Genomic DNA, 20,648 nt, shown 5'->3' with positions numbered 1-20,648 from the left:
CCTCGTGAGGACGACAAAATCTTGACCCCGAATATGTCCAACGCAGTTGGCGCCAGTCCAGCGAGCATAAGTATCGCTAGGGTTGACAAGCCGACGAGTTCTGCCAATGAACCCAAGGTTTAGAGGGCTTGCTAGGTCGATTCCGACTCTTAGCTATACGGATATTTGGTTGTTGGGAGATAGTTTAGTGTTGGAAATATTTAGATATGTGGCTCTGTATATCGAATGTTGCTGATCCGATTTCATTGAAGGTGACTTTTGGTAAAAAGCAGTGTTGCCTGTGCTAGAACGGGCCGAGGATGGAAGGACTGTGAACAGGCCGACAATGTACCAGGCTGTCAACAATATTTTCAGCGGTCCGAGCGCTGTTCATACCATAAAGAAAGCACCGTGGGAGCTAGTACATTTTCCCATCGGAAAAAAGAGACCTCAGAATTTGTGACATTTCCTTTGATCTTCTAATGGTAAAAACGAGTTCAGAAAAAGAAGCTGAAAGATAAGATCATTTCCATACTCTTTTAAGGTAAGGAAAACAACCCAAAAATGGAATGGAAAAGATGTTTCTCATGGTCCGAACAAAGGAAACCACTTTTCATTTGCAGAAAAGCAGCTACTTTTTGGCACGTGAAAGGACTCCAAAGGAGCGCTAGAAAGAACATGTTTTTCATTGTGTTTTCTGTATCCCATTTTTGTAAGACACAAAGAGAAAGAAAAGTCACAGGATTTTTAGAATACCTTTTTCCATCCTAAAAGGAATCACCCCAGCGGTGAATATGAGGGATTTTTTGCAGACATAGACCTGATCGATAATAAGGATGCGGTGACAAATCGGTGATTCAAATACCATGGGAATTTATGACGCGTTATTGATGACTGTTATGTCACAAAGGCTACCACCCTTCTTTCCTCTTCCCCATGTCCACCTCGTGCTTTTTTCCCTGACACGTCTTCTACCGCACCGGAATGCCTCTCTATGCCTAGGAATACCTCTCCTTGTATTTGGATGCCCACTATTGGGTGCATATAGTGATGGAATTTGGTGGTAAAATAACACTACTGAGCCAGAATGGGCTTATGGTTCGAAGTTGTCCATTGGTGAGCTCTTCCCAAGAGAAGTGATTAAGTATTGACTCATTAATGTTGTCATTCTCAGAAGCTAGAAAGCTTTCATAGTCCCCTTGTCTGAGAAAGTCGTTCGTCCTCGCAACTAAGACCCTTTGCGAAATGCAGACTCTGGGGAGGGATTCTGTGGTCAGACGTCTCTCAGTGGACTCTAACGATTGGCTCTGGATTACTGGTATTGTGAGACTTGGCCAAAATACCATGGACCTCTTCTGGTGCATATCTTTATTGTCAGACATGATTAGACGCTGATTCGCGTCTCTTCAGGCTGTGCTACGTGATTCTACTGCCTTTTACATAATATCCACATTTCTGCACTGTCAGTGTGAGGCTCACCGGACTCCAATCCGAGGTGTTGATGCATAATCCAAAAACCATCCAAACTGCTCTTCATCAGCATCCAGCATCCTCCCCATGGTTTCTGTTGCACTCTTCTTAGGTCTTGCATGGATTGCTTTTGCACTCGACATGCCTACTGGACTTGATACACCTATTGGACTTCGTGCATGTGAGTGCATCGCAGCCAAGGTCTCGAATGCAACAGATGTCTACTACCCTGGTTCATGAAAGTTGCCTCTTTGCTTGGTGTCGCCTTGCTGAATGAACACAGGGTCCTTCTCATACGATGCAGACAACAAGCACTATGCCAGCTCCAGCTCTCAAAGATCAAGTTGCAGTGTAGAACCCGGATCTGTCGAGGATGTTGGCATTATTGTTTGTATCAAACTCGCTTATTCGTCTCTTGACCTGACACACATTTCCTAGCTACGTATACTGGGCAAGATGCAAACGCCCTTTGGGGTATGTTCATGGAAGCCGGTTTCATCTGACAACGCTGATCATTACTCTTGTTGTAGGTTAAAGGTGGCGGGCATGCCACCAACCCAGGGTTCTCATCTATGACTGGTGTCCAGATTGCTATGACACACTTCAAGGATGTCACATATGACATGGAGACCTGGACAGCAGTCATTGGTGCCAGTAATATATGGGATGACGTCTACGAAGCCTTAAATGCCCGAGGTGTCAACATCCTCAGAGGGAGAGTGTCAGGGATTGGCGTGGCTGGCTTCACTCTTGGTGGTGGTATGTATATGCTGATGTGGTTTTGCCTTTCGTATTCTGATTACTCCTCTGAAGGGTATTCGTGGCACAGCAATCAGCATGGCCTCGCCATCGACAACGTGGTTGCATATGAGCTTGTTATGCCTAATGGTATAGTCACAACTGTGACTGCATCCACCGATCTGGATCTGTTCTTTTCGCTCAAGGTGCGTGTGCCTCTGTCCAGTGTTATTCTATCCCTAACAGTTTCACTCGGACAGGGAGGATACAGCAACTTTGGCATCATTACAAGATTCACCTTGAAGACGTTCCCGCAGGGTAACATTTGGGTCCGTGCGCTCCCCAAGTTTTGATATCGTTGTGTATGATTAAACTATTTCTGCAGGGTGGAACCACCGTGTACCCCCCCACCGTGATATCCACTTTCATTGCAGCGGCAGCCAGATTCTCTTCCGATGTTACTGATCCCAATGGAAGCTCGTAGCCATGGAGCTACACTGAAGAACTCGTTCACACAGATGTGCAAGGAACCAGCTCGGTATTCGTGAGACGACGGTACAGATGGTGGTGGTAAAACTAAAGAGACGTGACATGGCAATCCCTCGTATCTATGTCACATCGGGAATAGCCGATGTAACCGGCATCCGGGTTACACCCAAAGCTGCGATGCTCATTCTTTTTGGGTACACTGCACAACAGGTAGGGTCATGATGTTTGGGTCACTGAACGGCGCTGAACGGTGTTATCAGTAGATAGTTCTTGCAACGATCATGATGTATGATGGACCCGCCCCTCCTCGTGACATCTTTGATGACTTCTTGAACATGGCAAACCTCCGCCTGGACGTCAAGGAACGATCTTTTGTCGACCTAATCAAGTCCACACAACAGTCAGTAATGTCGAGTTTGGGATCACGGTCCGTGGAAGCCTTTAACTTTCTGCCTAACGGTGCTGATACACCAAATAGGGCCATCTATAACCACATTCCCATGTCCAACTATTCTGAATCTACAATTGAATGTGTCATTGACAACCTTGGGGTAATATTACATCTTGATTTATTCATCCTATACTCAACCTTCTTCGTTTCTTTTTAATAGTTCTGGGGTCCCACCCTATTTGCACATGACCCTTCCAGCTCCATCTCATATGCTCTCGAACCTTTCCTTCCTGATCTCTTCAGTCATGCTCCTGATGATTCCTCTGCCTACCTGGGCTCACAGAAGCACCTAGTCCTTCCTACCAACATCATGTTACATTGGGCATTGGAGAGCAAAGACGGCATGTTTTGTGATGTCGCGAGGAATACAATGCAGAAGCTCGGGATACTGGGCCTGCCAAGGTATCTGAATTACACTATGGAGGATACGCCGTTGGTGGATATGTATGGTGAGGGAGGATTAAGGAGGATGGAGGCTACGAGGAAAAGGGTCAATCCTAAGGGTGTTATGCGGTTGACTGGGGGGTTCAAAGTGTAATGTATTGTGGTTTTAGTTATTCGATGAATTCATTCACCATATAACTGCTACCTGATAGGACAATGACCAGTGAACTCGTTTCCAGACGTGGTAGGACGAATGTGAGGATCGTTGGAAATACTTCAATCGAACCAGCAATACTTGAAATACAAGACCCTATCCCTCTTCACCATACTTCCCAAGAACCAAATACCTGTACATCTGAGAAGGAAATAAACTGCTCGACTAGCGAGCCTCTAAGCCTTGCATTTAGAACCCTTCAATTTGGCAACATGGCTGGCCGTATTCGAGGTCGAAGTCTTGCCACCAGGAGGGGAAGCATGGTCTGCGGAAGTGAGGGAACGACGGAGGTTCTGTATGACACCCTGCATTTTTGAAAGAGCAGTTCGCATCGCACCGTTGAAGTGTGCCTTTGGTGGGGGTGCTGGCAGGTTCTGGTCCAGGGATGTCATAGCGGATGGAGGGAGGAAGTCACTGAATGTTAACTTCTGACTCGGAGTGGGCCTAGATGAGTCGACTTTGGGAGGTTCTCTGTCTGTGAGGACGTACATTCAATATGGAAGAGAAAAAAAGAACAAAGCCAGCACACCTGAAAAAGCTCCAGGCCTATCCGCCGAAGCAGAAAATCCAACCGGCATCAGCATACCGTATTCCTCGCCAGGCGCACTCCGATACAACTTCTCATGTTTGTCCGTAAATGTATACCGCATCGTGTCTGCGTCGTACCCAATTCTTCGAAAGCCTTCCGGAAGGCGGAAAGAATCCTGACAAAAAGGGGAAAAACTTCAGCAACGCCATGAGTAAGCGAACCAACCTATACGTATCTCAGCATGCTGCGACCAATGAGGCATTTCCGATGAATGTATACTTGGTTCCCTCAGAGCTTCACGTCGATGGCTTTATACGATTTTCCAGAGGGCACGGCCTCAAGGAAGACATGCAGATGCAACGGGCTTGGCGCAAGTCAAGTTGTTGGTCTACATGAAAGCTTTCTCAAGGACACTGATTAGTTAAGGTGCAGAAGTATAGCCTCCTCCAAGTGTCTGGCTTTCACTCACTCATCAGACACAGCCGGAATATTCACCTCCACGAGTCTGCATTTACCTTGAGATGGGGACACGACTGGCCACTGACATTATTTATCTCCAGCATGCCATCCAACCCCAGCTCACAAGTTCGTACTCAGAGCAGCCAAGCAACCACACAGCCAGAACTTCATTTGCAAGTTGTAACCTCCGCCAAGCCATGCAGTTTTTTACACTCAGTTCATTTTTTTCTCATGGCATGCCTCCTACTTTGGGTAATAATGCTTCCCTTCTTTCCTTCCTTCCTTCCTCTCATTGCTGGCCATAATATTATGGCAGCACCGGAATTTGACGTAAGGGTAGACCTTATATACAGCTGCGGCTGTGCAGTTACAGGGAGTCAAGCTCATCTGTCACAGGCCTGGCATTTCTTTCACAGCCTCTATTTTTTTATTCGTGTTTTCGTCCATGTTGCTGTCACCTCGAAGGCGAGTCTCAGTCGGCATCCTCTCTTTATTCTTCACGGGAAGGCAGTTGGATGCGAGCTGTAAGACTGGCAGGTCCTGATGGCGACGTGATTGTTCCCTTTCTGGCTGATTTATTTGCCTCCGCAGATGCGTTTAGCTATTCGGACATCCTTATGCTGTTATCGCCAAGGAACCTTACATCCGTGCCAGACCAAAATGGTGGTACAGCTACGAGTCTATTTCTGAGGGAACAAACTATACAACCATAACGATCATGAGACCGCCCAGACGCGATGGAACCTTGGATAGACACATTTCTTCCTGCTATATCTTAGAAATGTCTACCCAATAACCCATGTGTCAATTCCGCAAAAATTAAACGAAGCACATTGCACAATTTGTCACTGTCAATAGTTGATCGAGATTTATTGGCGGTTCCCAAGGCTCCTTGAAGCGTAACATATGGATCAGAGGTGAAAAAAGCTAGAGAAAAAGGTGATGGACCAATGAAGATCAAGTTCACATAGTACCGCCGTCGAGTCTTACTTCCGGGCCGCACCCAGCGCTTGAATCCCCATGTCGAAAATTCAAAATCACGAAAAAAAAAAAAAACCCAAAATAATCTTCCATCCACCCAGCCATAAAATCCTGCGTCCTGTGCACACAGGATCCTACTAAAAATTGAGCTATATCTTGCCAGCTGAACCTGAGGATCTTTGTGGCAGTGTAGATGCCGGTAATTATCCGTTTCATCATTCATGTAGTTTTGTATGACCAAATGTTTTTTGCATCAATTTTGCATGCTATCACTCTACTAAATACTTTTCCGAGTCTTGGATTTCTGCTCCTCCGTTCGCTTCCCGTCCTTTTGGATGGCGTATGCTCTCAAACGTGACACGCCCATGGCAATACTACATCGCTGAAGAGGTCCCAATCGATACAGCCTTTACCGACATATTTGCTAGAGCATGTAGCATGGGATCCTAGGATAGCTCGTGTTGTCATGTATGCCATTCTTGCGAACATGTGCTTGGAGCAACCTAAGGCACGTATTTTCTCCCTTTTTGCTTCACCGGTCACTTATGTCTGTCTCGTACAGGCATTTCTTGCTTGGATCGGCATTTTAAGTACTTTGGCATGTTTTGATCGGGATCCTGTTTGGCTTACAAATCTGGTGCGGTAAATCCGGCAGCGGTTTTTTTTACATGTATTTAGAGCTGGATTTAGCTGAGGATTCAATTCCAAAATATTCACCCAAACATACACCATTGTCATCTCGTATTTGAGATTGAAAACAGCCTTGAGGAGACATAGAACATATTCGTCGTCGTCTACTCCTTGTGACAAAGGCGGCATGGGAGAAGCCGTAGATTTCAGAGTCCGCTGATTTTATGCTATTATATAAGATAGCGGATATCCCTTTGCCGAATTCTAACTGCGCCACCCTCTGTAAAGAATTCGTACGATCGCCAGCGATCTCAGTCCGCAACATACCCAACAGACTACAGAAATAGGACCCAGACCCAGTGCTACATGCATGCGATGGCCTTCAAATACTGGTGAAATCGGCGCGCGATAAGGAAGATATCAGGGTTCCCCATAATCTCAATATCTACGATTTCTCCACGAAGCATCGCTGATACCGTAGAGGCCCATGCGCTGGCGGAAATTCGTACAGATGTACGCTGACCAGCAACGCTGGCGTATGTAATGAACACTATTTGGTGCTGAGAAACCCCATGAAGCTCAACGAATTCGCTTCGAGCAAGGTTTAGAGCGACCTAATTCGATAAAGTTAGCTCAAAGTGGTAAGTGACAAGTCAAATGTACCTTGTAATCTAGCTCAGGTTTCACGTAGACCAAATTTCCACGAAAACGGTAGGTGATAATATCTGGTGGCATAGGGAGAACTTATGTGGTATGACGGGGTGCGTAGGGTATCAGGCTTGCTAGATGGGCGAATGGTAGTCAAAGTAGGTTTTTTTAGTAGAGACTGTAGTTAGATTATTGTCTGCTGGCCACTCGTGCTTTTGGATCGTTACAATCGATCGATAACTCCAGTCTGTGGGGACTGATCAAATTTCAGACTCAGTTTGAAATGTTTATGCAACTGCTAAACTGGGTACTAATAGTCCGGGCCGTTAGGTGGTCTCCTCCCTCCGCACATTCTTCAAGTTCCACAGTCGGATGTTAATAATTCAAGCTGCAGGTATGTCACTGTGGATAGTTCACGTGGTGGTGCTCACTTGCGCCCTTTTTTCTTCGCCAGTCACTTACTTCGGTCTGTTTTCTATTTCAATTTGTCCTCATACATAGAAGTGACGTTGTTGATACCTGCTAAGAGGCTCAGCGCTGTATGTGCAAGAAGTGATGCCCTTGAAACAGAGATAAGAGACGCTTTGGTTCTTTGGCAAGTTCGAAACCCCGGAGCCAGGCAAGTCTTCAGATAACCAGCCGTGCTCCCTCGTCAAAGGCTTTTTTTTATTTGACATAGTTACGTTCCCAGAGTATGTAACGTAAGGACGTTGTTATACCGCACTGATTTCCCGCGATGTGTTTCGGAGTATATAGTGCAGTCCATTGACCAACACCACCTCGACTGGTGGATTAGGCAATGCTCAGTGATTGAGCGGGTCACCCTCCACCTCCTGCCGTCTTCCTTTACTTCCATAACCTAGAACTAGATTGGACGGACCACCGATGCGAGTAACACATACTGGATAAAAAGGCACACCTTGGTGGAGTCATTGAACTGAGTGATGTTGTTGAATAAAGAGAAGAAACGTCCATCAGAGGGGAGATGGACGTGTATAGTGGAATGACATTTGATCCCAACCTCGACGCGCTTCAAGTCACATCGATGGAACGCGCACATTCCACCCAAGGTGCCACATCCCTCTCAGCGCTTCTCATTCACGTACAATTTATGGTGAACGCAGAGGCTGGATACAAGACGGTGGACTGTCAGCACTCGGGGGAGGTCGTGCGGCGAGCAAGAAGAGCAAAATAGGCGCATCGCCGCGTACAGCCACGATACCTATCATCTCCTTTCCGATATTACTCGTTGTTCTCTTCTTCGATGGAGCCTAACCCAAGCACCCCGCAGGACTTGTCCCAGGTTGACGTTCCCGAGTGAGTTCCACGCCCCACACCTCCCACCCACTCTATAAAATCACCCAGGGACCCCTTCATGCATAAATCTAAAATCCCCGAGTGGCAAACCCGCTCTTATGGCAGAGTACCCGAGCCTCTTCACCGACTCTGAGATGCAGAGATGGGCATTGACGTGCGGTAGAGGATGGGAAGGACTCGTTCGCCAGGTCTGCGAGGAGCTGAAAAGAAGGGGCTCTGGTGTCGTGTTCACACAAATCAAGGAGAAGTTCGGAAAGTTGAGGATATATGTGGATAGTGGAGATGAGGAGATGAGGAGGTATTTATGGGAGATGGAGGAGAAGTCGGGGAAGGTGTGCGAGACGTGTGGGGCGGAGGGTCGTTTGGCGGATTCGAGTGGGTGGTATTTCGCTACGTGTGAGGAGTGTGCGAGGAAGAGAGGGAGGGAATTCAGGTGGCTGGAAGATGTGCAGAGGGAGCAGACCGTGGGAGAGGTGGATGAATCTTGAGCTTGACGGTTTTTGAGTCCTAGGTTATGCTCTCCTCATCCGTTACAACGCCCCGTTCCATCCTCGCCTTGTTCAAGAAGATGTACGTCGTGCTGCTTTTTCGACTTCAAGGTGCCGCTTCCGCGTTGAGAACGACAGTGATACAATGAACGATGAACAGAAGTGCCGGGATTAGCCGAACCCTACTTTATACCAAATCGATGGTTACCTAAAGACCATGGGAATTTATGATAGGTTGTTGATGGCTATTGACATCACAAATGCTCGCATACTCCATCTCGATGCTTTTTTTCTGGCGCCTCTTCCTCTTTCCTTGCTCCCTATCGCAGCAGTTGCACCGTATTTTTTCTCATACCGTTTTGAATTTTTACGTAAATGACCGGTCGATCAGCGCGGCTTCCAAAATCTGTCTCGACGTCAGCAGCTATGCTAACGGAAACCGCCCTCTCCGGAGAAAGGATAAATACCTTTGCTCTCCACCTTTCTGCACCATTCTCTCTATGGCACTTTTCTTGGGTCTTCAGACTCGACATGGACACACCTATTGGACTGTACATCGTAGTCGAGGTCTCGAAAGCAACGGATGTCTATGAAGCGGTGGGCCATCGCAGGGCGTGGCATGTCCAAGTCCTGCTGGGCTTGGTGAAGACTCTTAAAGCACATATGCATGAACAATTCATACATACACGGAGTGGTTTTGTTTAGAAGATCTATTCGACATCATGAGTGACAAGTATACAAAGTAACCACAGCATGCACCGCAAACGGAGGGGCAGTGATAACACGTGAACTTACCTCTGCTCTGTTAGATATTCGAGTTCGCATTGTCACCACATAACGGCACTGTTTTCTTTCTCATTTCGCTGCTTCGAGACAATTCCAAAACGTTTGTTAATGAAGTCATCACGCACTGTACCAAGATCCTGCCGTCCGTTGTCTCGCCATTCATTCGGGGGCTGAATCGGCTGACGTTGGTGGATAACACGACGTTTGATGATGCTGCAGTCATTGCGCTGCTGGAGAATACGCCTAACTTGGAAGAGTTTGTGTTGCGGGAGAGTAAAGGGCATTCAATATCGTGCCTGACGGCGAAACTCCTCGCGTTCATGTTCAAGATGTCTATGGTGCGGCACATTTGTTCGTTTGTGTCGGGAGACTTGCGTATCGATTAGAATTTTTGCTTGCAAACCAGCGTCTTCCGAGTTGTCATCATCGCGAGTTGTAATATACCGAAAAAGTGTCCTTGCCTCACTTACCTCGTTTCACCTTTGTGTACAAAGTCAAACAGCAACATTTCATTTCATAGCAGAACATAAGGACAGCATGCGGAACAACGACAAAACGAGCATACACAGACATGATCAGTGAGAAGTATTTGCACAATAAAAGTCATGACGACAAAGACACCAGGAATAATGACAGGAGTTGAAGATCACTGCGAAAAATACAGTCAGTATCATCGATAATCCATTTATAACAAAGTATTACTCACCATGAAATACATACGCCTCGCCTGAACGTCATGCACCCCCTGATATTGTCCTTGGTGCTGGGCAAGCGTCTCTTCTCGGGTTTGCGAACCCCCTGACATGACCGACGACGAAGCACCCTGGTGGTCATAGTGTGTCTTCGCCCGCTTACAAACAATGTGCGCATCTGTCGAATATATTAGGCAAAGGAGACTACGGGGAAAAGAAAGGACGCACAGTAGACAGGTGTAGGAATAGACACTGAACGTGTCGCTCTAGCGTAGGTAAAACAGAGGGTATAAGCCAGAGTTTGGATCGTATTCGGACTGTAGGGAACATGGGTTTGACAGAGTGTGCAATGAAGAAGCGGAAGACACACTCAAACCCGAAGTCCTATTGGTGAAAGAGACGGTCAATATCAGCGCAAATCAGGACGAGCGAGCGACTCACATCATGCACAATCTAGACATAACAAAGCTGTCAGCCAAGCGGCGAACATAATTAAAAAGCTAACGTACAGAGTAATGCGAACCCTTGCTCGTACCAATAAGGCCTGCATGGCTTAGCAAAAAGAAGTCGAACTCGATAGGATTGGTGATTGCTTGATCGACAACAGTACCAGCAGGAAGGTTACCGCTTTTCGGATCTCTCTCCTTGCCATCCTTTGGGGTCAACCTGATAGAAAAACTGTATCAGTGATTGTGGCTAAATAGTGAAGAGAAGCGAGCAGACTTGGTATGGTGACATTTCCCAACAGCAATGAACGTAATTTTGGGAGGCGGAGAGATTTTAGCGTCGGCGCATGCAGCTAAAGTTATTATCAGATGTCAGAACGAAGAACGCAGTGAAGACAAGAACGGGGGTACCTTGAAGCTCGGGAAGTTCTGCCGAAAGACGTAAGTAAGGATTCATATACCAACAATGCTATGACTCACCCAAGTCCAAAAGACGCTTAAATTCGCCCTCGGATATGCCATCTACAGTTGCACGTCAGCAGTATCATCGAAGAAAACAGTTACTCGATGACTTACCTCTGAAAAAGATCAGCCTTTTGGGTGGCGTCGTAACCTTCTCGACATTGGCTCTATAGCTCATATACGACGTGAGAATATCCTACACATCACATTCAATAAACCACCGATAACAAGCACATATGAAACAGGCAAACCTTCGCCATCGAGCGCAGATCATCGATCGTCTTCTTCCTCCCCAGCTGGAGCGTGGTCTTGGCTATATATCGAGCACCGTCGGAATCGATGTTCCCTACTACCGCAGCGTACGAGCCTGGCAATTGGCTCCCCGGAGTTGGGTGCATGACGTTGGCGCCTATACCAACTGTCAGTTACATTATCAAGTATCCTGAAACTGGCTTGCTTACCCATAACAAGCGTCGGTTGCCTAGGATCAGAAATGATAGGCGCCGACTTAGGGTCTGGGATAACATTGATGCCGCCTAACTTGGCGTTAATCCTAGATGGATTTCGCTCAGTTTCCTCGTTCGGTGATTGAAGACAAACAAGTACAACTTACTTCAGGGCTACGTTTGCCCAGTATGGTGGTCTGGCATTTCTACATCTGCCGACACACAGACACTGATTGGCAACGCCTCGCTGTAGACAAAGAAAGATGATGAGGAAGAGTAACAGGCGAAGAAATATTATGGTTTGCCAACCTTTATATCACCGCAGCTAAAGATAGTATGGCTCGTTAATAATACTTCGGGGCCTAGAAGCAATAACTGCACATACTGTTTAATTGCATTATACAAACCCGTGTTACTCCCGTCAGGGAGAATACACACAATGAATGTGGGAATCGCCTTGCGCTCATCTCGGTTTTGCTTTACTGCACCAACAATAGCCTTATCAAAAGCCATTGTAATTTAGCGTTGCGTCAAAAGTCCAATAGATATTCACAAACCTGGTCATATTGCTCTGGGGATTCCTATAGACAAACAACGGCTGCTTGTCTGGCACCGGCATACCTGGAAGGACTAATCAGAACCTGAAGACATTCAACGGTGGAGGGAATGGCTCACCAACAGCTTCGCACCCTTGAACCAGACCTTTTATTGTCGTGTTCGCGTCATCTGGACTGAAACGGTTCGGCTGCATGAATATCACGACCATCCAGTGGCCAAGGGACATAGGCTTGAAAATTTTCTTATCAATCCTAGGGCGGAGTCAGGTCGTGGAATTTCGGTTCCGAGATTAGCACTTACAGGTTCCACGCTCCCTCCCTTGGTCGCTAATAGGTAGCGATTTAACAAAAACTGTGCACCCTAACGAATAGGGTACTTACAATAGTCGGTTGCTTTGATCCCGTTCCGTATTTCAGGTTTGGCGGGTTGAGTACCCGAGCAGGGGCCTCCATGGGTAGAGAATTGGTCTTGATGTTTAGTCCAAAGTCTCTGACATATTGGGATTGGTCATAAGCAAGAACCTAAAGGAGAGATAATGAGCAAAGAGCATCTAATAGAACGAAAATCGTACCTGGATGCCAGCCTTGATTACATTTAATTGCTGATCAGGTTTCTTTGTCGCAAATTCCACCATTTCCCGCGTAGCATCCGGGGAGAGTGCAGCCCGAGAGAGTTGACCGAGTACGATGTAACATCGCTCGAGGGGAATCACAGCACCCTTTGCAGTCTAACAAGCAATCGACACTTTTTCCGACTACAAGAACAAAGATCATACCTGCATGCAGATAATATTGGGAAGACTGCCTCTGGTTGGCTTGGGCGAAGTATTGCGCTATGGTCGTCTGCTTACCGCCGGTCGGAGTGAAAATTATGGACGTGGCATCTCGTTCCGTGAGCTTGTGAATGGTGATAAGCTTCTTTCCCCCAGCCGCAGACTCAGCCTCAACCTTGACACCAAAGAGAAAGTTTTGGAGGCGGCGTCGTTGCAATGGGAGCATTGCCTGCGGCCCGGATGCTCGTAGATACCTGTCCGGATTGTCTCTGCGATTTCCGGCGAAGAATTCGACGCACGTCTCAACCAGGGAACCCGGTTTGAACATGACGCCGGCAGAGATATCGACGGTGACAAGCAGACGGCCCAAAGCAGGCCGAACAGACTGGAAAAAACCTTGCCAAACTTCCAGTGGCATATTGACTAGAGGTGCCTTGACTTTGTCGCTGTAGAACCACCGGTCTCGGAAAGGATGGTTGAGCGACGGTTCCATGCGTAGCACGATGTTCAGGGCCTGGAAAGTTCTCAGGTCACGTCAGGCAGTCTACGAAATGATGACACGTACTGTGAGAGCAGTAGAAACATTCTCGTCCCAGGACTGCTGGGCGTCCGTGTACCTGCGAAGCACTCTGTAGGCAGTCAGTTCTTATCTTGTGCTATGAGGATGAATGAGAATTACTCCATGTTTATTTCCCTCGCTTCGGTGATAGTAATCTTAAAATTCGATATTCGAGTTCCTTCGGTCCAAGTCACATTGAACTGCGTGCATTGAGATGAATCAAAAGATACTTCGGATGAAGGAACGCACCTGGCGGTGATGCTCAGCACCAAAATCCAGCCTATAGCTCGTATACAGATTCTTCTTGCCATCATAAACGACTTTCTTGATAAAGACGTCGGGGTACTGGTTCTGCAACGCCACAATCAGCTGCATGTTGAACGCTGCCCGAAGCGACTTTTCCATTGCTAGAGAAATCAAGGGTCATTCCACGCATTTGACATCAGATCTTTAAGACACCAACCGACTAAAAACGCGTAAGCCATCGAGACGACCAGAAGAAAGGTATCTTACCGTCATAGTGATAAACCATAATGTCGGGTATATTCATTTCACAAGCATTCACGGCAACAGTAATCTGCCTGCCTGCAGTCCCAAATCCAGGACGACGTACACCAACAGCTTGTACAGCAGCTTAAAGAATCAAACGATTAGAAAATGAACCACAAGCATCACATTTTCTATATAAGCATCACCAAACTTACAGGGAATGGAGACACTGGGACCGCCTTGTGGCCCAGCAACTCCTCTGCCTCCGCCTCGCTCGCCACCTCGCCCCCGAGGGGGACCTCCATGCTGCTGAGGAGTACCTCCCCCAGCAGGATACGGAGATCCTCCTCACTGACCAGGTGCCATTCGTGGTGGAGTCATGTTGAAAGAAAAAGTAGAATTCCTGCTACGTTAGTAGGTCTTATGGAGGAATCGTGGTAGCCGAGTTTTGAGTTTAACCCGAAGTCCGATGTCATAAAAATTTCTATTTTGGAAGAAACTCACGGCCCAGCGCTTCGAAATTTCCGTTTAAGTCAGAATTTCGGGGTGGCACAGTCGCCGCTTGTCACTGTTTACATGTGACCCTCTGTTACTATCACGCTTTCTGCGGCGTTGTTCGGCCGATCTTGCCATGGATTCTGACTCAGAGAGAAAATGCGAGCTGGGGCGGCATTGACCCGCAGACTCGGATCCTGAATCTCGTACTCTTCCTGGAGATACGCACCGCGATGTGCGAAGGGTGGTCCTTCTATCATTCGACATTCCCGTTGCACATACGAACGAGGCGGGCGTTGGCTGGGTCGGGTTGGGTGTCAGCGTGAGAAGACGGTCCGTTTCCTGACGACTCGACGTTATTATATCGCTCTCCTTTCACTCTATGTATAACGGTAATGACCTTCAAGCCGCAATTCTCCTCATAATTAACCGCCCTCTACCCGCATACAGACGTCTCTAAAAGGGGGGATATCTCTCTTCGTCGCGTGTGATATCTTCCGTGCATGTCAAGGTCTCGAACAAGATGGCGCAGGTATTGGAGATCTCGGCGTGGGGAGGGGGACAAAGAGTAGGACAGTTGGTTCCGCTTGATCCGGGGTCGAGGAGGAATATCCGGACATGCTGAAAGGGCGCTACGGTATTACTATAATGTTCTTTGTCTGCGTTAGGCTACCGAGAATCGCCCATGCCAGGTCTTTCAGGAAGGCTCCCACAGCCAACGAGAAAGTTCCATGGAATAAAATCTGATTCCACGGAGGTTCTTGGTTTAGGGGTCCCCAAGACGCGAATTCTCACTGTCAGACATACTCCATGGGTGGTGACTTCGCTGCCTGCGGACCTGTGCACGACTCGGGTATCCGTGAAATTGCTTCAGCTCCGTTGTCAATCCTGAGAAAGAGTTCTTGTACGAAATTCATGGTTAATTTATTGTAGCGAGAGGAAAACTTGATCGGACAGACAGTTTTGCGCGGACGATGATACTTATCTCGGAAGGGCGTCGACATTCTATCTTTAGGTGCCAAGCGTTATAAATAACTAACATTGACGTTGCAAGAAAAACATTCGGAGTGCATCGTTCTTTCCCAGCTTCCTTGTGATAAAAACATTTCGATAATTCATTGGAAGCTGCGGATACACGTTTGTAAATATGTGAGACGTTGAAGAGGGAGCATGGCGCATGAAATATCACAGTTCCAACACAAGCTTCTATTCCAGATCGCATTCATAAATTTCCATCTTCCACGACACGAAATAAATCTCAGACCCGTTTTACCGTTCTCCACGCGAGTCTAAGAGATCCACGAACTCGAGATCGGATCGTGATCGACGCCCCTGTGACAGGTCTATATAGCCGGAAGCAAATCCCCTCACAACCCATCTCATCATCCTACTCATCACCCCACTCACTACAGCCAAGATGATCTCCCTCCCCGTCCCCACCATCCGCCTCACCGCTATCAACTTCTCTCTGCCATACCCCACGCTCAAGATGCGTCCGGCAGGCTCAAAGCGCCAGAGCACCCTGTCAACCAGCACCAGCACCACAGACAGCTCTCCTCGCTTTTCCCGTCCCGCCATGATCCGCCTCGTCAAACGCTCCGCACAATCGATAGCCAGAGTCAAGAGGCGCTACCAGTCCAGACTCCGCCGTGCCGGATCCCACACCGACGAAGAAGAGGAAGAAGAAGTAATGACCATCGAGCAGCTCGGGGATGTCATGTCCTTCCACCCGCGTACGGATTACTCGCGGTACCCGTCCGAGTCGTTCCCGAGCAGAAGCGGGAGTGTGTATGGGGAGGAGGAGTCCGAATCGAGTGTGTTGCCAGAGTCGAGTGGAGCATCTTATAGGGGGGCAGAGTCGGTTTTGTTCAAGCGTGAGTCGAGTGGGGGGTCTGGATCTGGATCTGAGGTGTCGTCGCTTGTGCTGCCGGAGTCAGTGCTGGGTCCAACGATACCCGAGTCGAATCAAGAGTCTCCAGCGCCGTTGGTTGACTTGACTCCCTCGTATTCGCCCGAGGCACCTATACCTATTGCCGTAGTCGCCGTTCAACGTGAGGCGCCCAGCTTCACAGAAAGTTTCGGCCTGTGGATATTCACGATTCTTCTGTTCTCCATCTCTAGTTTCAGTTTCGAACTTTTACTCCGTACATACATTCCCGTTGTCCTTTCTCTAGATCTTCTACAGTAGAGCAGCGCCTTTCCATCCATGGACTCGTCTCTTGATTTTCTTTTGGTCGTATACGCTGTTGCTCTCCTTTATATAAAATTTATACCTCATGGTGTTTGTCTCTCTGTAATGTATACAGACTCGTACTCAATTCTCCGGCCCGGCTTGTCAAGAATCCATTAGTTCTTGAGGTAGTCAGCCGAAAGAGGACATCTACGAGAATATCAGCTCCTTCACACACTGATTGCGTTCCTTCATATGACGAATCCTGCACTTGGCATACAAAGACAAACGTTGGCCGTCCTACGTGGTGGAATTGATCATCTCGTGTGCAGCAAGCTACTACTATAGTAGTCCCTGTAGGCGGATATGACGAACGGTGGCATCGTGATTGCTCTTAATGGAATCCATACCATCTTCAATTAATGCTCAAAACTCGCGAACAAGGAAGCATCATGTCCCTCCGCGCCGCTCTGGGTGCCGATGGCCCATTTCACATCAATTCCTCGTGTTATTAACGATAATAAGGGTGCTTATAATATCGGTATATGAGGATAATTGCGCATTGGGAGACAACTTGAAAGCAGTGAAAATGCATTCTCCAGGAATGCAGGAGTGAGATGATACGGTGTTGGGTGAAATGCAGGAAGTGGTGAAATAACCACACTGCTTATGCATACCTACCAGTACCATGCTTATCGTGCATCAGTTTTTCGCGGCCGTATAAAATCCATACTTCCTAGCAGGCGACGCGATAACATCAACGAAAGATCAAAATATTATTATGGGTGCCCAATCAAAACTCCCATTCCAATCAGTGCCATTTCTGTGACTTTGACCTATACGCGCTCTCTGGCACCGCTATTATTGTGACTACTTGTATGTTTCTCTGGGGCTGGGTTCAACGGGATTGGTTCTGCGGGGATCCAACTCATGCATACTTTGGTACTGCACGGTTCAGGAACCGGTACCCCGGCACAATATGTCTGTCAATAGTCAGTGTCTTGTCAAGTCAAATACATTGACTAGATACCCACGGTTGAGCAAGCGATAATCATAAAAACGGTGAAGAAGTTCATCTTTCAGGAATACTTCTGTTTCCGGGTGCGAATTGTTGTGATTTTTGGTCCACTTGAGACCTTCTTTATACTCCTCGGATGGCATGTCTTGGTATCCATTGACGGCCTTCACTCTTATTTGTTTGAGCATGAATAAGATAGGGTGAACTGAGTTGGATAGGTGCTAGTTATCTTTCCGACCTTGGCATATTTGCGGAATTACCCTAAGAGTATGACGAATCTTAGCAACTTACAATGGATCATCATCCAAATTTATGTCTGTCCTCTTACTTATCTGTTGCTGATCTTGTGGGTCAGAGATATACAGCGAAACAGGCACAGGCATACACATCGTCCATCCTTCAATAGGCCCGTATCGCCAATCTTTCTGGACACAGAGACTCGATCGAAGCGCGATGCCTGGGACACGGGTGGGTTAGGACAGGTTCCTTTCTATCATATCACCCCGTTTTTAGCTGTTGCTACGACAAGTGATCAAGTCAGGATAGAAACAATGAGCCCTCTCTTTATGGATACTCATCCTACAGGACTCGGACCGTTCTCCTCGGCGATTAAAGTATCCCTATACCTCAAAAAGTCAGATCATTGTATAGAAATGATGGTCGTCTCACAAAGGTTCTAGCGCTTCGACACCTATTCATAAGGTCCGGGTTCTCTTTTGAACTATCAAACCACTGTTCTTTTCCTGAATTTTGCAAGCTACAGATAGCCTACAAGCTATGTCGCAATTACTACCAGACTTTGCTCCCATCGAAGTACTCGCTGCACAGGTGTCTGACTCCTGGTTTAACGGAGTCATCATCGAGTCCCTAACACACGGTCAGAGTCGTATCACAAGCTAGAGTTATCCAACTTGAAGCACTTACCATGATCTAGGGATGTACACGGCTTTGCTCGCTGTCGTATTATGGCGGATATGTACATATCGACTCTTTCTTTTTTACGAGATCCTAGCTGAAAGGACCATACTGTAGTGTCGAGTAGCACTTCCCATAGGGGCCAAACGAAGGTCCTTGCTGGGATCTCGGTGTTCATGTACATCATGGCTACGATGCACCTCTCTGTGAGGTGGTTCTATGCTAGGCGGGCGTTCATCACCAAAGGAGAGACCGAGGAAACAAGGTTTTATGCCCTTATAGACTCTCTGATTGCTGGTGGTCCGTTATGGGTCCCGACCATCAGTAGCGTCGTCGCGAGCATCAATATATTGATCGCGGATTGTGTCATTGTAACGTCTCTCGCCCGCCATACTTTAGGCGCTGTAGTGATATTCGGATTTAGATTTGGAGGTGCTGGATTATCTGGCAAAGGAACTGGAGGATCATCGTCCTTCCTTCCATATGCTCGCTATGTGGAACAAGTAAGTTACCTACATTTGATGCTTGTAGTCTCTCATCGTCCGTAGTATTCGACATTTGCTTCCTCGTCCAGGAGTTGACGCCGTTGACCAATCCACAAGGAAAACCTGTGACTCCCTGGGGGAGTAACTCCATCAACTGGGGGATAGCATATTATAGTATGACGCTTTCAACGACGGTTATCTGTACGGCTCTGATTGTATTCCGGCTGACCCGAGCGAGCAGAACAGGGAAATCTCTACGTTTCGGGCCGGATCCGTACCACAAAGTCATGGAGATCATGGTAGAATCTGCTGCATTATATGTCGTTGCACTGGCAGTGTACATTCCGTTCATCGCGACGAATAGTCCGTATAGCAATTATCCACAGGTGGTTCTTGCTTCGGTTACCGTGAGTTAGGAATTTTTTTTTGTTAAGAAGAGAAGACCTACTCAGGATTTAGGATAGGGCATCGCACCGACTTTGATACTTCTTCGTGTCGCGTCTGGAAGCCCTGATTTGCGTTCGCCATGCAATAGTTTGTATTTACAGCCCTTACATCGCCTGCCGAGGGCGAATTCAGGAGGTAGCATTACATCGATAGAGAAGGACGATGTGGCGCTCATTACTCCAGCAAGAAGTGTTTGAAGTCGAATAAGCTGTTTGCCACGGTTATGCCAATTCTAGATATCATATTTCATTAGCTGTAGTAAAAGGAAATAAGCACATTTAATCCAGAACTCCCGTACACATGACAATAAATAGACCAATAAATTCGCTTCAAGGTGCACTTTACAAGACGAGGATTGGACGAGGACGTGGATCTATGGCCATTGCCGATGAAAGGGAGAACCTCAAAGTGTCTGAGTATTGGCGTATCCACGTGTATGAAAATTATATCTATGAGGTATGCCACAAAAATGGAACCGTAAGAGGAGCGGAGGGATGACGAAGTGCAAACCAGTCGCAAACCAGTCGAGGCAAGACGCATGACGGACATAAGTGACCGGCAAAGAAAAAAGGGAGAAAATACGCGCCTTTAGGTTGCCCCAAGCACATGTTTGCAGGAATGGCATACATGACGACGCGAGCTATCCTAGGATCCCATGCTACGCGCTCTAGCAAATGCCAAATATGTCGGTACAGGCTGCCAGTATCGATTAGGACCTCTTCAGCGGTGTACTGCCATGAGCGTGTCACGTTTGAGAGCATACGCCGGCCAAAAGGACGCGAAGCGAACGGAGAGGCCGAAATCCAAAACTCGGAAAAAGTATTTAGTAGAATGACAGCATGCAAAAAGCGTTCGGTCATACCCAATTACACGAAGCGGATCATTACCGGCACCTACACAGCCACCAAGATCTCCAATCGTGATTACCTGAACCGGATAATTGCCGGCATCTGCACTGCCACAGGGATCCTCAGGTTCAACTTTTTAGGATCCTGTGTCATGGCTGGGTGGGTGGAAGATCATTTTGAAGAATTCAAGTTTTTTTTTTTCCTTCTTGATTCTTCAATTTCGACAAGGAGTCAAGCGCTGTCAGTGGATGTGGCCCCGGGCCCGGGACTGAGTAACTTGAGA

General features: G+C 47.4%; 8 protein-coding genes across 8 annotated transcripts; 5 read left to right on the top strand and 3 right to left on the bottom strand.

Moving 5' to 3' along the window:
* Nucleotides 1-1,590: 1,590 nt before the first annotated feature.
* On the top strand, nt 1,591-3,665 carry EV420DRAFT_1306380 (uncharacterized protein; the record flags this gene model as incomplete). The annotated part of the gene is made up of 11 exons (XM_060468493.1): nt 1,591-1,681; nt 1,733-1,836; nt 1,888-1,923; nt 1,980-2,208; nt 2,263-2,393; nt 2,448-2,516; nt 2,573-2,667; nt 2,691-2,725; nt 2,944-3,103; nt 3,155-3,227; nt 3,288-3,665. 11 exons carry the CDS (start codon nt 1,591-1,593, stop codon nt 3,663-3,665), a joined length of 1,401 nt encoding a protein of 466 aa, XP_060332513.1.
* A 236-nt stretch (nt 3,666-3,901) lies between these two features.
* On the bottom strand, nt 3,902-6,513 carry EV420DRAFT_1641017 (uncharacterized protein; the record flags this gene model as incomplete). Its single annotated transcript, XM_060477179.1, has 3 exons — nt 3,902-4,200; nt 4,255-4,429; nt 6,412-6,513. 3 exons carry the CDS (start codon nt 6,511-6,513, stop codon nt 3,902-3,904), a joined length of 576 nt encoding a protein of 191 aa, XP_060332512.1.
* EV420DRAFT_211996 (uncharacterized protein) lies at nt 6,370-7,261 on the bottom strand. The gene is made up of 2 exons (XM_060481234.1): nt 6,988-7,261; nt 6,370-6,938 (listed from the first exon to the last, which is right to left on the bottom strand). Exons 1-2 carry the CDS (start codon nt 7,057-7,059, stop codon nt 6,687-6,689), a joined length of 324 nt encoding a protein of 107 aa, XP_060332511.1. The 5' UTR covers nt 7,060-7,261; the 3' UTR covers nt 6,370-6,686.
* A 948-nt stretch (nt 7,262-8,209) lies between these two features.
* On the top strand, nt 8,210-8,907 carry EV420DRAFT_212004 (uncharacterized protein). Its single transcript, XM_060481235.1, has one exon. It carries the CDS (start codon nt 8,388-8,390, stop codon nt 8,775-8,777), a length of 390 nt encoding a protein of 129 aa, XP_060332510.1. The 5' UTR covers nt 8,210-8,387; the 3' UTR covers nt 8,778-8,907.
* Nucleotides 8,908-9,308: 401 nt separating this feature from the next.
* Nucleotides 9,309-9,949, top strand: EV420DRAFT_1641015 (uncharacterized protein; the record flags this gene model as incomplete). Its single annotated transcript, XM_060477178.1, has 2 exons — nt 9,309-9,419; nt 9,587-9,949. The coding sequence occupies 2 exons, from the start codon at nt 9,309-9,311 to the stop codon at nt 9,947-9,949; spliced, it is 474 nt and encodes a 157-aa protein (XP_060332509.1).
* Nucleotides 9,950-11,112: 1,163 nt separating this feature from the next.
* Nucleotides 11,113-14,384, bottom strand: EV420DRAFT_1532341 (uncharacterized protein). The gene is made up of 17 exons (XM_060472721.1): nt 14,012-14,384; nt 13,748-13,905; nt 13,619-13,698; nt 13,505-13,568; nt 12,932-13,453; nt 12,739-12,894; nt 12,548-12,688; nt 12,468-12,493; nt 12,285-12,418; nt 12,163-12,230; nt 11,995-12,107; nt 11,919-11,934; nt 11,777-11,856; nt 11,625-11,716; nt 11,415-11,572; nt 11,182-11,359; nt 11,113-11,130 (listed from the first exon to the last, which is right to left on the bottom strand). The coding sequence occupies exons 1-16, from the start codon at nt 14,046-14,048 to the stop codon at nt 11,246-11,248; spliced, it is 1,959 nt and encodes a 652-aa protein (XP_060332508.1). The 5' UTR covers nt 14,049-14,384; the 3' UTR covers nt 11,113-11,130; nt 11,182-11,245.
* A 1,434-nt stretch (nt 14,385-15,818) lies between these two features.
* EV420DRAFT_1532337 (uncharacterized protein) lies at nt 15,819-16,827 on the top strand. Its single transcript, XM_060472720.1, has one exon. The coding sequence runs from the start codon at nt 15,900-15,902 to the stop codon at nt 16,668-16,670; it is 771 nt and encodes a 256-aa protein (XP_060332507.1). The 5' UTR covers nt 15,819-15,899; the 3' UTR covers nt 16,671-16,827.
* Nucleotides 16,828-18,447: 1,620 nt separating this feature from the next.
* Nucleotides 18,448-19,486, top strand: EV420DRAFT_1762739 (uncharacterized protein; the record flags this gene model as incomplete). Its single annotated transcript, XM_060480711.1, has 4 exons — nt 18,448-18,547; nt 18,605-18,646; nt 18,703-19,088; nt 19,160-19,486. The coding sequence occupies 4 exons, from the start codon at nt 18,448-18,450 to the stop codon at nt 19,484-19,486; spliced, it is 855 nt and encodes a 284-aa protein (XP_060332506.1).
* Between the last annotated feature and the right edge of the window lie 1,162 nt (nt 19,487-20,648).

The sequence above is a fragment of the Desarmillaria tabescens genome, assembly GCF_030435595.1.
Source record: "Desarmillaria tabescens strain CCBAS 213 chromosome Unknown EV420scaffold_12, whole genome shotgun sequence".
In the NCBI taxonomy this organism is placed as follows: Eukaryota; Fungi; Basidiomycota; class Agaricomycetes; order Agaricales; family Physalacriaceae; genus Desarmillaria; species Desarmillaria tabescens.
Note: the sequence above shows the minus strand (reverse complement) of the source record. Positions and strands in the feature narration are given on the sequence as shown.

Excerpts from the sequence above, each read along its gene's own strand:
- EV420DRAFT_1532337 (XM_060472720.1), top strand. The coding sequence starts at position 15,900 with ATGATCTCCCTCCCCGTCCCCACCATCCGCCTCACCGCTATCAACTTC.
- EV420DRAFT_212004 (XM_060481235.1), top strand. The coding sequence starts at position 8,388 with ATGGCAGAGTACCCGAGCCTCTTCACCGACTCTGAGATGCAGAGATGG.
- EV420DRAFT_211996 (XM_060481234.1), bottom strand. The coding sequence starts at position 7,059 with ATGCCACCAGATATTATCACCTACCGTTTTCGTGGAAATTTGGTCTAC. Across the intron at positions 6,939-6,987 it reads AACCTGAGCTAGATTACAAG|GTCGCTCTAAACCTTGCTCG; the intron begins GTACATTTGACT and ends TTATCGAATTAG.
- EV420DRAFT_1532341 (XM_060472721.1), bottom strand. The coding sequence starts at position 14,048 with ATGAATATACCCGACATTATGGTTTATCACTATGACG. Across the intron at positions 13,906-14,011 it reads TATGGTTTATCACTATGACG|CAATGGAAAAGTCGCTTCGG; the intron begins GTAAGATACCTT and ends TGATTTCTCTAG. Across the intron at positions 12,419-12,467 it reads AGGGAGGGAGCGTGGAACCT|GATTGATAAGAAAATTTTCA; the intron begins GTAAGTGCTAAT and ends ACTCCGCCCTAG.